Source organism: Lepisma saccharinum, chromosome 3 (genome assembly GCF_977018435.1).
Source record: "Lepisma saccharinum chromosome 3, izLepSacc3.1, whole genome shotgun sequence".
Lineage (NCBI taxonomy): Eukaryota > Metazoa > Arthropoda > Insecta > Zygentoma > Lepismatidae > Lepisma > Lepisma saccharinum.
Genome location: NC_139231.1, coordinates 135,346,657 through 135,364,056, shown reverse-complemented (window position 1 = coordinate 135,364,056; position 17,400 = coordinate 135,346,657). Strand labels below are relative to the sequence as shown.

The 17,400-nt window shown below is 38.0% G+C and overlaps 1 protein-coding gene across 12 annotated transcripts in view; it reads right to left on the bottom strand.

The window, feature by feature from the left end:
- sick (sickie) overlaps positions 1–17,400 on the bottom strand; it is a 1,061,378-nt gene that overhangs the window by 183,450 nt on the left and 860,528 nt on the right. For all 12 annotated transcript variants that reach the window (XM_083119471.1, XM_083119472.1, XM_083119464.1 and 9 more), the window contains one exon: positions 15,144–15,295. In XM_083119471.1, coding sequence (XP_082975597.1) covers positions 15,144–15,295 — 152 coding nt within the window. The remainder of the gene's footprint in view (positions 1–15,143; positions 15,296–17,400) is intronic.

Below are 17,400 nucleotides of genomic sequence, written 5' to 3'. Positions count from 1 at the left end.
TATTAACACTTACACTTCCTGTCAACCATGGTGTTTTGTCATAATTTGCTTGCGAAAATGCCTCACATATTCCCGATTTTTGTCTTTGTGTGTAGAAATAAGTTCAAGCGATGACACTGGCCTACCTGTATTAACAATTTGCAACTTCTCCTGAAAAGATCTTGTTCCAAAAGGTTTCACCAGCAAATCTTGTATCACATCCATTACCCTTTAACACAGAACTATCACGACAAACACTAACACCTAAATAAATATTAAACACGAAGCACAGCACGAAGCCAACGACTACACGCATTCAGTTTCACGCGCCAAACTTCTGTTGTTGTGTTCCTGGCTCAGAATGAAATTCCCTATGAATGATAAAAAAAAAATCCCTTTCCGAGCTCGAAATGACAGATTTTTAAAAGTTCGAACCATTGCAGGTCAGAGCCAGAATTTTATTTCGGGATGGGTTCATCCCTTATTAGCAGCCGCCACATAAAGTTGAAACAGTGGGGTTAGAAGTCCTGAAGATGAATCTCAGATTATTACAACGTATTATGCAAAGTGTTTAATTCTGCTAATGAAGTAAAATTAATTACTACTATACACTTTTTAAATTAGATATTTGTAGGATTTCGGAGAAGGGGGTTTCAGCCCCCCCCCCGAGTCCTCCACCTGACTACGTGCCTGATGTGTTTTTTTGTTTTATGTTTAATTCGTTCATCTTCATCACTATTAATCTAAACAGGCGGAATATAGCAACTTAAATTAATTTATTTTTGATATCTTTCCCTTTAAAAAATATTCAGTTCCGTGAAAGAAGTATTCTCGCTGCTTTTGAAGATTAGAGAGGAGAAACAATCACTATTTTTGTAAATACAAGGATGGGGGGAGTCAGCAAATAGGTGCTTTAATTGCTTAAGCTTTGAATTTTAATTCAGTTTGCTTCATCTTCAATATTCAAGCTTTTCCCTTTTGATAAATTTATGTTCAAGTAACAGAAATCAGCAAGACAGAAGCAAATGTAAAGTGAAAATTAGCGTAGAATTGGTTTGCCCATGTTATTCAGTTTTCCTGTTCTTCGCACTATACCGGGTATGTTTTCCCTAGTTCAGCGGAGGGAACGGTAAAGGCTCTCAAGGTTGAGAGTGCGACCGGTGGACTCTCACAAGAAGGAGCTTACCCTGGGCACGGAATCACCGCGCCTGAAAAGCAATGTTTCCTCCCCCTCTTTCCTTTCTCCTCCCTCCTCGCCAAGGGTTGTAAGGAAAGCGGGAGGAATGACGTCAGGGTGAGATTCCCTGAAGTCATTCCGCTGGCTGGAGAAAGGTTCCCGGACATTCGGCGGCAAACGATTGGAAGTATTCGCGCGCTGGAAGCAAGGAAATGTATGCATCGAAATTGGTTTGGAAGAATATTGCGAAGAAATAAAAAAAAAAGAAATACAGCCGGGTCATCTGCGATTACCTAGATAACCCAGAGTATACGCCGCTGTAATAAAGCACACGAGCACACACACACCTTCCCCTTTGGGTTGGCTGAATTCCATCTTTTCCCCTCCTCCCTTCCCTAACGACTGCAAGATGCCAGTTGCCACCATATGTTCGCCAGACAAGCACCCCTCTTTGTGGATCACATACCCCTGCACCATGAAGATCTCTCTCTCCAGAGCGATATATGTGGAGAAACTTTCAGAGATTGTACTCGCCATCAGTGGCGGGTCAAAAGGGAGCTTAGGTGGGGTATAATCAGGGTGGGTGCTCTAGCATCAGGGGCGGATCCACGGGGAGAGCGACAGCGGCTATCGCCCTTCTCAATCGCCAGGTTCTCGTATATATTATTATGCCTAATACTTTTTTTTTTTCAAGACTCGAAGTTTGGTCTTTTATCACGAAGTTTAACAGGCTCGAGAATACATTTTAAAGTTTTGACTAAAATAAACTATATGCTCATGTTCGGTTGATCGGAATCGGGCCTAGTTTAAATTTGGATCGGAACCACTGTGCAATGTGGGGATCGAACCCGTGCTTTGTTTGTTTACTGACTTTACTCGTCATCCTATTGTTCTGTTTACCGTGGCAATATGAGGAATTATGATAACGACAAATAATAATAAGCATCTATCCATCCCTGGAACCCTATTTGCTGCAAATCAATACTCCAATCTAGAACGTGGAAGTCAGTTTGGTTCCTGTTTGCAGTACTACTATATATTGTTTACATAATACAGTGCACGTGTAGGTTAGAATAGATTTACTATCTCTTTAGGGTAATCGCAACGATGAGGATGTATGGTTATTAGAATCACACTGCATTAATATCCGCCTTAGACAATTCTTCACGTCTCTAATATAGCTCGAAGAAGATACATACCTGTGTGAGTCTATCGAAACGTTAAATAAATAGGAATAAAGATCTACAACAGAAATAAATTAAGATGGTATTTTACTTCACTTTTCAACATATTCCTTAATATGAATCGTGACCTTACTTCTTGTTTTGAATATCCTCTTCACGTTCCCATAATTTACTCTGCGGCTGTATAAATGTCATCTCTGCTTTTATTGTTATTGCGGGATTCTTGTCGCATTGTATGGATTCACTTCTCTGCACGGATTCCCTTGCAAAACGCGCCGATCAGTTCCCTCCCCCCTTCAGAACTACTGGAAAGGCATTATCTTCACCACGAAGACCCGAGAAGTCAATTAAAAACTGGACGAGGTAGGATTCGAAATTCCTTCATGTGCACGTATCTGTAACGGTTTCCCACACGAGATCGTAAAATAGTCCCTGCTTTGCTTCTCCTCTTCCGCGTTTTGTTATCCAGCGAGAAAAAGGAAATCAGCAAGGAAAAACGGAGACAGGAGATAATATGTCGCCCAGTTTAAAAACCACGTCGCCGTGTACGTGCCTAACTTTGCGACACGTCCAACCTTTCGAGTCAAAAGTTTTGATAGCTTTAATACTCGTGGATGTTTTAAAGGGGAGGGGTTAACAACGGGTCCAAGCCCCCTCCCATCGCTTTGGAATACTCCTTCTTAGGGGGAAGGCGGTAAAAGTAGGCTATGTAATTCCACGTAAGTGTCTGGTAGGTTTGAAAGGTAATAACAATTTTCTCTGAATATTTGTAACAAACTGGTTCTACATTAGCATCAGACGCGGATCCACGGGGTGGGGGCAATCGCCCCTCCCAAATGCAAACACAAACTAGGTTTTTACTACATTATATTTAATCTATATTTTATGTGTATCTCAGTTTTATAAGCTGTCCTTTATTTCATTGGTGTAAAACATTATGGATGGTTATTATGGATATTGTGTAAGTACTGTAATACCGAATGCCAATTATCATAATTATTTTTATTTGTTCCTAACTCTGTATTGAGATCTTCTAGCAATAAGCTACACTTCAATTCAAAATTTATGTTCTATACAATAGCAAAGGTAGTGATATATATTGTTTATATATAAAAAAAAAACTACGTAAATATGGGTTAGGATGGACTTCCGCTGGAAAATCGCCCCTCCCAAATGTTATTCCTGGATCCGCTACTGATTGTCCATTACCTAGTTTTTTTTTTTAAAACTATACTTATTCTAATCCTACGTTTCGTGCGCCGGTGGTGGGAATCGAACCTTTCCCCTATCATTGGCAAAATTAAATTTGTTCACCGAAAATGAGACAATAGGTGCTCACTCGAAACGTTGGTTGGTTAACGTGACTGTGATTGCCGTTCCGCTTTGACGCTTAAAATGGTCTACACATAGACCTAGTAATAATATTTCATTGATTTTATTGGAACTGTTGTGTTAGACACGGTAGTTTCTTTTTTGCTTCTTCACTTTTCAAAATAAAGCATCCTGTTTTCTGTCGGTTTCTTTGGAAAGAATACAAATTTCGCAACGAAATAAGTGGTTCACTTTTTCGCCACATTTCCACACAACACAACTTAAATGGATAAACTACAACAGTAGTGCTCGAGAATTGTGAACCATCGTTTGTAATTCACACACGTAACCAAAAAAAAAAACTAGCATTCCTACACAAAAATGGCGACTAATGTGATGCATTATTGCAACAAGTAACATCTTGAGCTTTGAATTCGGTAAGAACCGAAAAAGTTAATGCAACGTGTCAGTTGGCGGAAGCTGACGAGACCGAAAAGAAGGACGCCATGTTACTTCAGCGAAATTTCTCTCAATCTTCACAAGAAACGTTACAAAAGAGCTGAAAACGGATTAGCTGAAAAACACTAGACCTCCTACAACTCCCTGCGTTCATTGTCCTCCCGTCACGTTTGCACTCTGAAAAAAGTACCAAGTCATTCATAAATCGTGTTCCTCAAGTCAGACCAAAAGCAATTTGCTTTTCTCCCAAAGCTGAAATGACGAAGGACAGAAGGAAGACGTTTTATTCTCTCCCGGGAAACCGAAAGTAATTGCTGACTGCAGTGGACAGGATTGTTTGAAAAATAACTTTATAGAGGCAATAAATAAGTGTTGCCATATCGTTTGTTTATTGTTGTGGCAAAGCTTGTTAAACCAAGTATGTTTATTTCATGATGCAGAGGAGAAATGAGCAGTATTGGTGTTGACGGACATCAAAATTTTGACATAAGGTTAAGATTAAGGAGGATAGGTGAGATTATTGCTTGTTTCTCAATGATCAATTTAAGTTCAACTTATATAGTGGTGTTTGAAGGCCAGATGAGAGGGAATTTTCCCCTCTAGCTGCTACTTTTTAACTATTGGGATGTGGGAACTGCATATACAATTTGAATAATAACTCGAATGCTTAAACAGAAGTCACTGGATTTTTTTCAAATGCCTTACTGAGTATGTGACATTTCTTTCCTTCTAAATCTCTGAGTGACTCGTGATGATGAGAATACTGATGAAGCTGTTAATGAGAGTGGCATAATGACACTTCCGTGCTAGACAAAAGTATTCGAACCATGGCATATTATGCTAACCCACAAGTTTTTGATTACTCAGAACCGTAATTGAACTAACTCCGGCATTTCTAAATTCGTAGATTCACTGCCGTAACAAGAGTGCAATCTGTCTCTATCCTGGGCACACAATTGCTAATTATTTTTTTATCGAAAGTCCCATCAGAAAAAAAATATGGTTACGTCTCTACGCAATGAACGACCCACAAGGCCTAAACACGCCCTCCCAATAAAGGCGGTTTTATTGTTATTATTATTAGGCAACAACATGCCTACCTAAAAATAGTTTCTTGCTCTCCTTTATCTAAAAACAATTATAGATATAGTTTGGTAAATGTAATCAGAATTCTGATACAAGTTTCAATAGATGATATAACAAGACTTACAACTGAAATGCAACATGAGCCTTCTCATTGAAGTAATATTAAGCCATCATTCACTGTTCAGTATCGTTGCTATTAATATTGTAATGAAATTAGCATTGTGATAAATTGTATTGTATAAATGTAATAAAGACCCTTGATAATCAATTTTCAATAACTATTTGATGGCATTAGGAGTTGAGTTAATTGTTGTTTTAAGTCCACTTTATGCACAGATAGGCTAATCGAGACTGGACCTACAGTTCAAAGTGGGATCCGAACTACTATGTGCCTCCACCAGGTATCGAACCCAGGTCCCCTTGATTACAAGGCGACGACGCTACCACTGTGCCATAGAGGAGGTTGATGGAATTAGGAATACAAACATTGAGTTAGTCCTGAAGGTGGGCAAAACAAGAAGATATTTAAAGAGGTTCATGTTAAGTGAGAGGTAAGTAACAACTGATCTAGTTCATTTCAAAGTTTGATGTTCCTGGTTCCATTTCCCAACCCCTCACCATAATTTTGATCGAAGGTTAAGTTTATTGCCATAGTGATAAAAATGCCTCCTGGAGCTATTGTAATGTTTTCCTTTTCACTATAAAGTGCCACAAGCAACACAAGAGACCCTTAAAGCCAGTTTCTTTAAATGGACTTTAAGACTGAGCTGGCAACTATGTAACAATTAAGCAACACAAATTGTCCAAGCTCACTTCCTTATCTCTCTCTACCCATCCATTACCAAGCAGAGGAGGAAAGAAGTTCAAAACCAAGGGAAAAAAGACACTGCAGAGTATAAACAACACAAAAATAAACAACAAAAGAAGAATGCTAACCTTTAAGAGAGGCAAGGTCAAATGCTTTGTCCTTCCTGTGATGATCAATAGATAAGGACAGTTCAACTGCCCACGCCTACAAGTTATTACTGACCACCCACACTCAAAACTCATTTCTTCCTTTCTTAACCACATTAAACCAAGATTTACGACAGAACATTTGTAAAGCTCACACATCTTTGTCACCATATGAATGCAGTACACCAGTACTGCAAACATAAAAACCTTAATTTATGGGCATCCAGTTAATTACTCATTTATATAGACCAATCTTCACTGTCAATTTGCTGTCCACCTTCCTTTGAGAATGACAAATGAAACTGGAATGGAAATGGGCTCCTTCCTGTCAACTGGGTGAAAAATTTTGTTTCCAAATTTGGAAAAAGGGGTCTGAACCATTGAGTTATCAATATGTGTGAATAGAAATGTTGCGCAGATATTCACATTTGCCATGGGATTACCAAAGATAAGGGTTGATACAAGTGCAGTTTCCCCAAATGCATACGCATAACAGAAGATCGAGGAAAAAAAGAGTTATCAGAATTTACAGAATCTTGTAAAAAATGACAAAATTAGCAAATAAATTGATAACATTTTTGTTTCAAAAAAAGGGTTTTTGAGTTCCATCATTTTAGGGCTGAGCCGATACTGATGTATCGGTATAAGAAAGCATAAGTTGGAATTTATTACAGATACCAACCGAAACATTTCCGACATTTTGGTCTCTCATGGGTTCCCTAAATATGCCTCTCCACCAGGCAGATATCGGGGGGAAGGTTGCTCGAGATAAATTAGATTTTTGGCTTCTTGAATAATGTGGCAATAATTTAAGGAGAGAAATAATTATCGAGGCAAGGTGGAAAATGTTCTATAACCCTGTTATTGATAATAGCACATATCCAAGATGGGGATCAAGGGGTTCGAGCCCCCCCACCCCCCAGGAAATCTTTCAGTTTACCGTGGATAAATTAGGTTTTTGGCTTCTTGAATAATGTGACGATAATTTAAGGAGAGTAATTATCGAGGCAAGATTGTGAATGTTCTATAACCCTTTTATTAATAATATTGCACATAAACTTTTCTTGCGCTTTCATCAGTGGCAGAGCGTGACCTTTCCAACAGCGTAAGCCTATCATGATGAAGGTTATTTCCCGTTGTGCTTATTTTTGGGCTGACATGGTTAGTGATTTATCCGCACACATCGACCCCCTCCCCCATTTTTTCAGAACACTTCCCTGGAATTTTTCACCAAATTAAAAATTCTGCATAAATCTCTGGGATTGGTGTTTTCTTTACTAGGATGTGTATCTCCTACATTTCAACTGATAATTAAGTCAGTCTTATTCCTATCACAATGAGTAAAGTAACGATAAAAAAATATGCAAAGTTAGATAAAATGAATAATAATAATAATAATAATAATAAAGAAACGAAAACAGAAAAGTGCAGAATACTTTTTACAACCGCATAAACAAGTATCAGCTTTGTACCCTGAATCACAAAATTGGCGCACTTTATTTTTAGTTTCTGTTACTATGCCTAGAAGGAAGGGGTGGGCCTACATACATCCACAAGTTTCTTCTCGTCAGCAAAACAAAATTCTTGCTGGATAACAGCGTCTGCACCAATTTCTCCACCCCACCGCACAATCACCACACTCGTTTTATTCCATAATGCACTTCACTATCACACAACAGCACAGGGCCGACAGTCCACTTTGAATAGATGGAATTCAAAAAAGCAATACCTCGATAACAAGAACGGGGAAACAAAAAGAAACCAGATCCAAAATTGGTCACTGCTCAAAGCAGTGATCTTTCGGACTGTGAGGGGAATATCCCTTTCGGATATAAAAAATTCCCTCTCTTGCCTTAAAATTTCCTATATTTAGTAAAAAAAAAAAAAAACAACATTAATTATAAAAGAAATGCTCACTAATTGTAGGGACATATCCAGAAATTTCTATCAAAGGACATGTAAGTGCTTTCTTAGGATACTGTAAAAGCAAATCTAGCACCTAAAAGATCATAAACAGGCTTTTCGAACGCTGTTCGAAGAGTGTTTGAATCTCGGACTACGTAATTAATAATACTTGGTTCACATTTGACATGAGATTTGTAAAATTAGTTCAATCTTCAGCTTTCATTAACATTTATTTATTTTTGCACTTTTTAGCTCAATTATTACCATACATAAACAGAAAACATAGATCTTAATATTTCTGATGTTTATGCTCTCCTACAAGCTAAAAACAGAAACAAGAATTTAGCACATCAATGTGTATCTAGTTTTCCGTATCCCGTTCATTTTTAGGTTTCTCCTTTTTCCCCTTCCTTTAGATTTTTGCTTCAGAATTCCCTGTTCCTGGAAAAAAACCTCCTTGAAGCACCGCCGGCTCAAATTTCCTTTGGAGTCAACCATTCATACCAGACAACGCTGGAGCCCCTCCTTTTGCAGAACCTGTGTCTCGCAGGTGCGTATTCAGTGAAGCCAACCCAACCATAATGGTGCTAAATCTCGCACAAGTTTAAAAAGTAGTTTGTAAGTTGGGGATATAAATAAAACAAGAGGGCCACTTTTCGTTGAGGTTGAATTTTCTCAAACTTTTCACGTATAACGTCGAACCCATGCCGCTGGTTGAACCATTCGAATTTATATTTATATTTTTGTTATAAATTAATATTAATAATATGAACATCACAGAACAATTTAGTTGTATGTAGCATAATTTCGGAGTTTAAACGACTCCAAGGATGTCTAGAAGGGGCAAGGCAAGGAGACACTTCCTGAAAAATGAATGTCAACCATTTTCACACATACAATTTCATTTCAGTCACATCAAATTGTTAATCATTGTAAGGGCGTTGCAGAAAAATGTTAACTTCAAATTGAATTAGTATATTTTGAGAAGGGAAATATACCAAGTTTACCCCAACCCCTGAAAAAAAAAATACTTTGCTTAATCCTCCCTGGTGGAAAGAAATACTGCGGACGTCCATGAACAACACTTTTTTCTAAACATGGGGTTTGCAACGCTGCTGTAAGCCTGTGGCCGTAGGTTTACAAACCTAGGGTTTGGCCCGCTCTTCTCCCTATATTCCTTGCTTTTCTTCATCCAGATACGGTAGGCACTGCTCCTTCGCGGTCAGAAATTTGTAAGGCAACATTCAGACGGCTTACAACTTTCCGCAAGCAAAAGGCGGGAGTTCCCATGTGTCCCCTGGTGCTGAAGTGTTGCAATCTAACAAACAGGATCTCGAAGACTGGTATCGGGCCGAGTTGAACTTAGAAGTTTTTACTAATTTTGCCATATAATTACATACATTTTACTAGAACTAATAAAGTGTAAGCCTGGCTTACACGGCTTACATGGATGCTCCGTGCCTGGCTTTCATCCTTGTTGTCACAGCAAGCACGATCATTGTGTACAGATTTGTCATCATTTGGAAGCTGCACAACAAAGCTAGTGCCACGAGTAGGACGATTCGTTGCATTATTTATTCTCTGGGAAGTGAGATAGGGAACGTTCTTGAGTAGGAGGTGGGGGTCGAACTACTGGAAATATTAATGAAACGTTTTATCTGCGGAACATTCTAGAATATACTGAGGATATAAATAGGCGGCTTCAATTTTCAGGTTGATCAGTACAACAGAATCGATTAGTAATTCGAAAATGAAGAGGACTAGTGACACAATTTCCAGTAAAGTAGCGAAGTCTACTTCTAGTTCCAGATCGGGTCCAGCGCTGCGACGCCAAGGGTCCCGGGTTCGAATCCCGCTCGGGCTTGGTTGTTTGTGAATGTCCATTCATCAATTTCATCATTTCATCACTCATCCCCATCTTCGCAAATTAGCCAAGAGGCACAAAACGCGAAGTAAAATAAACTAAATCAAATCAGATCGGGTCCAAAGTTGAAGACATTGACGAATGTGGAACTCTCGGGAGGCTCAGTGTAGTGCAAGTTCAGGGCATGAGCCGAAGAAATCATAGGTCTCTAAAGTGAATATTTCAGCAGTACTGGATATTGGAGCAGTTTATATATATATAAAAAAAGCTGCACAGATCAATTGCAAATGAAAGTTTTGAGTGATGATTTATTTGTGCCAGGGCAAAATTTGGTGTATGCAGTCCGTGACTTCCATGGGATAAAAAGCACTTTTATTTAAGTCAACTGCGTTCAGCACACACTCGAACACTTAACTACCACAAAGGGATAGCCGAAAATTTTATGAATGTCGAGAAGAGTAAGCAAGAAGATGTTGCATATGTAGACATTTTAGGTGGAAATTGTAGGCTCTACCAGGACCCGAACCAGGGTCTCTGGCATACCGTGCCATTGCTCCACTTTGCATACCCAAGATTTTCGAAAGGGGGTAGGGGTGTATGTATACTTTTTTCGGTAGTCAGTCCTCATTTTGCCATCTTTTTCTGCCTTTGACATTTCTTCTTTTAGGAATACTGGGCCAAAGGGAGGGTTATGAGACCCACCAACACTCCCTTGGGCATGCCACTGGAGATAAATGAGTGAGCTTTTTATCATTTAGGGAGACGAAACTTTAGATATATTGTAAACGGAAAGGGTTTTCACTGTCCATTAATTATTTTGTGATCCAGCTGTGTTTGAGAAGACTTCTTTTGTTTTGTGCTGATATATGAAAAGACTGCTGAAGCTGTGACAGAGACAATTTTGAAGACTTGCAAGTGCTTAGGCCTGAATATTTTACAATTTGGTGGGTTTCAGCTTTGATAAGAGCTGCAGACACGGAAGGACAAGACACAGCAGTGGTATTCAGACTCGAATCAGAGAGAAAAACTCAGAGCTGTCTGCATCCACTTTGCAGCCCACAGTTTGAATTTTATATTGTCGAGTGATTTGTCCATCCCATGGATGTGCAACAGCTTCCTAAAAATACCCAAAGACACCATAGATGAAAGACACCATAGATGTTTTGATGTCTGATGAGAAGAAATGGACAAACGTGTTCTAACAAAAATGGCAGCCTTAAACAATGGCTACGATTTAGGGGACAGTTGCTCCCAATTTTTTTGCCTCCCCACTATGGTCTCTTAATGCTAAGCCTTGTCTACCAAGAGAAAGTAAACTGTCCTTGCCCCCTACCATTTTGGCACTAAAAGGCCACCACTGGCCTTAATCATAAACTTGAGAGGTTCTATCTATACCACTTAAAAATATGTTGTTCAGCCCCCTCTTCCCGAAAGGAATTTCTAGATACGTGCCTGCTCTCGACACTTTCATGGCATCTAATTATCCTTTAAATAATGCAAAATTCGAAGTTTCTCATTATTTTGCACCAGTTTTGTGTGAAAAACTTAATTTTGTGATGACATAACATACAATTTAATATTCTAATGTAATTTTTGTATATTTTGAAGCAAAAATCTTGGTCAATTTATGTATATAATTAGAGTGGAATACTTGCACACTATTGCTAATAAATATTTTTAACTGATACAATTTTCAAGTATCGGTATCCGTGGGAATCCGAGAGTATCGTCATCAGTATATGGCCCCATGCAGGCCACCAATTATACTGTGATGATCATTGGTCAATCATTTTGCAAGATTAGAATTACTTCATAAATATTTCGAATTATAACACGAAGGTGAAGATATAACTTCTGTGGGTTTATGTCTTAGTAAAATAAATAAGTAAGATACAGTTCACTATTACCTGCATTTCGATTTTGTTACATTCATTGCTATATCATGATTATTGATTTTCGTTGCTACTGCAAATTAAAATTACAAATATTCAGTGACGTGCACTGAGAAGTAGCTAGTCTAGTATAGATAGATCAATCAATCTCAAATCTCTAATTATTTTCAAATCACAATATTTATTGTTTTATTGAAGCCACAGTTCATATGCAACACTTTTTTCAGGTGCTTCTCGTCCCTCGGTGCGTTCAGCGGCCTAGCTCGCTCTTTCTCCGCCTCACAGTTCCAGGTAGAAACGGGTTTCCGAAGGGAAGGGGAAGATTTCTGCCTTTACCTCCCTTGACCCCTCGCCCGCGCTCCAATGGTTGAAAGCCAGTGCTTTCAGGTCCTCCAGTCTATCTCCTATAGGACAGATAGGGGATTGGATTCCCTTCGCTTCCTTTGTAAATCCTCTAAAGAACTAAGGGGAAATTTTTCTGCAGTACTTCTGTTCTCTGTATTTACACTACTTTTTACACGTTGTACAATATGTATGTACTTTTATTATTGGAACGTCTTATGTGCAAACAAAAATTTTATGCTTTTTTTTAAAAATATGGAATATATAATGATTAAATAACAAATATTTGCTCACGCTCTCTCTTGCTCTCATTTTAGTAGTGTTTTATTTAAATATACTAATCTCCTGGCCTCCAATAAAATAAATGGATAAGCTAAACAATCATAAATACTGATGTACCTAATTGGGCAAGTGAACGCCCATCCTAATTCTTGTTGTTGGTTTCGTTTATTTTACTTCGCTTTTTTGCCACATTTGGTTATCGCGAAAATCAGGATGAGTGATGATATGATGAAACTGATGAACGGATCTCACAAAGAACAATTCAGGCCGGAATTCATGACGAGCGTGTATTCTTGTTCTTATGTGTTTTACTCTGCCTGCAGTGAATAATAAAAAAAATTAGAAATGAAAAATGTATCCCAGAACTCAAAAAGCAAAATGAATATCATTGAAGAAAGTAGAAAAAAGGTTTGTTTAAAGGTGTGTTTTGTTACCCATCGCTTTTTCTAGCTGTATAGATTTAATCGGAATAAGTAGTTAATAGCTTGGAAAGTCGTGAGGGACAATCATAAACGAGAATTCTAGGCTCCTGATTTCACAGTGCCCTGCAGATGCACTGGGAGGAAATTATTTGTATTTTCATCTCTCTTCCATCGCTTTACCTAATTTCTGTCATGACAATGAACGTTGATTAAATTAAACGGGTGAAGAGTGGTTGCAAGGAAACACTCATGCAAAGGCCAATTCTCGAGCCGGATCCTTCAGTAACGAGATCGTGAGATGGGGAAATTAGGGAAATCAAGCAATGCAGATTTTTTTTGGAAAAACGTTAATCATATATAAAGATGGTATTTCAAAAATTCAATTGAAAATTACTACTCAGGAAAAATGCAGTTTGCTTTACCGATACCCACATATCCGAATGGTTAGCGCCTTCCTCTCATGTTTGTTGTCGGCCGACTTCCGTGGGGAGTGCAAGTGGTCCCGGATCTGTACCCGATGGAGGTATATAGTGGTTCGGATCCCACATTAAACTATAGGTCTAGTCCCGATTAGCCTTTCTGTGTATAAAATGGACTTAAAACGTCAAATCAAACATCAAATCAACCAACCGTGGGGGAGCGGTTACCACAGCGTGCTACGACACCAGGAGTTCCGGGTTCAAACCCCTACCTTGACATGGGTGTTCTTTGTGTTTGTCTCTTCATTAATTTTGTCATATCATCTTCGCGATTAACCAAATGTATCAAAGAAGCGAATCAAATCAAATCATTCATTGATCGATTGATTGTTTGATTTGGTTTATTTTACTTCGCTTTCCACCATATTTGGCTAATCGTGAAGACGATACGATAAAATTGATGAAGGGACACACAAAGATCACCCATTGCCAAGCCAAGATTCAAACCCGGCATCTCTGGCTCAGTATTCAAATCAAATAATTTTTTATTTTTGATATTGGGTGGAAGTTATGTGTACAATTTTTTGTAGTCATTCCTAACTCAAATTTTTCCTATATTTGACGTTCTTCTTTTAGGAATACTGGGCCCTAAAAGGGGGGGGGGGGATTATGACCCGTTGGGCATGCCACTCATTGCTACCCCAAGTGTCGACGTCACCGCACGTCACTGCAAATATTACACATTTATATAGCATTTAGCGTAAATGAATAACATACATAACGACGACTTGAAAACAGAAACTATTATATTTTTTTATATATTTCACTAATTTTATTAATAAACTAAGTCTATTACTTTGTAAGTTCGTTTGTCAAGCTTTGAAATTCTATGCAGTTTGCAGAAGAAACGATTATGGAATTATACATAATCTTTAGCCATTTAAGCCCTTGACCATGGCCATGCAATCTAAGGCATCTGGCTTTGCGTTTGGGCTACAGGATTAGTGTTGGTTCAAACTTTTTGGGGTAAATGTAACAAATTTTCTCACAAGATATCGCCCAGCATATGGGACTGGTGGCCACTCACCACCGTGAGAAAATTGGGCAGCTAGGAATGATAAGCGTAACCTGGTAGAAAACCCACAACAATGACTGGGGGTTTGTCGTGCTAACAACACATTGCTCCATAACTGGTTGGGCGATCTTCCCCCTCTGGTGAGGTATAGGGAAGCAAGGCCGGCAGTCCATAGGCAAACCCTAGTCCTCACAGGCTGTTGTGCCATGGGTTATTATTGTTATTAGTCATATAAAGTTCATTGTCTTACTTTCTTAATTCCGTATACAGTATCAATCATCTCTGTTTCGTTAGTTTCTCACCAAATTCTTAGAACGCATATTGAGAGATAATACATATTAACACAAATGTAAAAACTTTTGAAATATAAATACATGACTCCATGCAACAATTAAAGATATCAAATAGTAATTGTGCATCCTGCTTGTATGAATTTTTAAATACTTGGCTAGATTTAGTTAGCATACTTTTGCTGTTCAATTTTTTGCATATCAAATATACTTGTTTTTTAATCCCATCTTTAAAAATCGCCACACGATATAGATTTTACAGCACAGCCAAAAATGTTTTGTTAAGGTGTTGTCTGCATTTTAAGTGGTTGCAGGTTGAAGACAGTATGAGAATTAAATCAGGAAAATTGACAAACATTGCGATAAATTGAAAACAATTAATGGGGTGTTGTGGAAAATTCTGGGGGAAGCGTGGAAAAATCGCTGTTGAACTGTGACATCTTCATATAGTACTAATTATCCGAAAGCAAGCAGGAAGCACTAAGCAAACAAAGGCACTTACGTTTGTTGAGAGTTGACTGGTAAGAGTATGGACCTTCTCCTGGGCTTCAATCAATTCCCTGCGAAGTTTCCTGATTTCATGAGCCTGTTTTTCTTCTGGGGTACTGTACAGAGAGGAGGCAGTCGAGACCAAACTCAATGAGGAACCATGCACTGAAAAGAGAAGCAAAAAATGTAAAAAAGATGATATTGACTTTCATTATGTTCACATTGTGTTCCTCATTAGAATCAATCATGAAAATCCTTAATTACAAAATTCATCATAATTCGACTAAGATAGTTTTCAAATTTAAAAAAAAATATCATACTGATACACGTTGTGAAAGTCACCACAAAAATCAAGACAACAATACAAATAAGATGATAAAAAATTAAAATGGTATGTTATTTTAGTTTGTTTTACAAATAAAAAATTGACACAATGAAAGGTTCCATAAGTAAGGAGAAAGACAACATTTTTCTCTTCTGTTTATAGCCTATTCATTTTGATTTATAAAAAGCTACTGACGAAAAATGAATACTTAAAGGAATGATAACCAATAGTTCAAGAAATGTTTAGCAATCTTGTCATGAACAATGGTAGTTAATACCATGTCAGTGAGAAGATTTTGAGACGAAAAGTGCTCTTAGATATCAGTAGAAGCACTTAAAACAGGGTGGATGTTGTCTACCCTAACATTTTTCATTAAATATGTGATGAAAGCATTGTACTAAAAATTTAAAATAAATTTACATTTCCTTACTCCATACATTTCCTGGTGCATTATTTGGGAATAAGGTAGGACCCCACCCTCCTCCCTAAAAACATATTTCCATGTGATCTTGGAAGTCTTAGATCACAGACATTTTTATTACATTTTGGAAACATTACCAGGTTCTTCTCCATGCTGCCGTGGCTGAAATTTTGACTGATTGGACACTCCCACAAGTGTTTGATACTTTTTTTTTTTTTTGTAGAGCACCAGAATTCAAAGGATGGATCAAAGGTGCATTTATTAAAATGAAAAAGAGCTTGGAACTAATCTGCAAGACTTACATAAAATTATTATTTTTATTACTTTTCTTTATGAATTCTAGCAGTGACACAAAGTTCATTTACATCTGGCAATAATTGTAGATAGGAGAATGCTTTTTTTATAGAAAGAGTTGTGGAAGATGTGGCATTTTTTCATGGGCCTAGGACAAAATGTTTCCTGCCAAAAGGGCTGACGATAGTATGGGGCTGTGTCTGCAAAAACCAACCACATTGGTGAAATGGCCAACATCACCGTTAAACCTGGCTGTACCCCTGTCAATGGCCTCTGTCTTTTATGGCTTACTCTCTGCTGGTGTGTCAGAGCTTTCCTGCTTGCATATGTGGTAGAGCAGATGACACAAGTGCATCCCAACAGCATCCACATGACTCACCACGGACTGGCAGGAAGCTGGTAGAGTTTAACCTTCTCTCCCCCTGATAGGGGTAGCAACTTTTATTTTTCTCGAGTTCACAGAAAACAGCATGTATAAATGCACAGGTGGGATTCTGGCCTTTTTTTATAGAGGGAAGGGGAAGAGGGTACAAAGAGTCTTTGCACTTAAAAAGCTAGTGTGATATTAGTACTTGCTATTTTTGGGAACTTAAGTGTCCATTTCTAGTGAAGCTGTGTGGTACTTCATTTGTCTCATAGCTTTGTGGATAGCAGTTTCCCCCTCTTGCCACTTTCTAATATCATGTACACACATACAGCAGAACCCTGATTTTACAATTTTCTCCATTTAACTTGTATGAGGACTTAAAGAAGGTGTAATTGAGGTTCCTTAATTTTGCAACTGCATGCATTCTCCTCAGTGCAGTAAAATACACCATACAAGTTTCTTTTTCAACTCTGAACACTGTTTCCTACAACAAAAATAAACTAAAATGGGAAGAGTGAAAAATCTAGTCTTAAAGCATATATATCTTCTACACAAAATATCCTCTGTGATAGAAAAAAAGTTCCTGCAAGACCAATGGAAAACAACAAAAGAAATTTGCTTCCTATACTTTGTTTATACGTATATTATGACGAACAAATACGAAATAAGGCAATACATTCTTGTGAGATACAAACATAAGAGTCCTTATGATTGGGGAAAAAAATACGCAGTTGTATAATACACATAAATGAGAAATGAGAGATGCAGTAGTAGATAAATACCGAAAAAATGGTACTCACTTTTTCCGCGAAACTATTTTATTTGTAGTTCTATCAATTTCAGTGGCCACTGCTACCATCCTC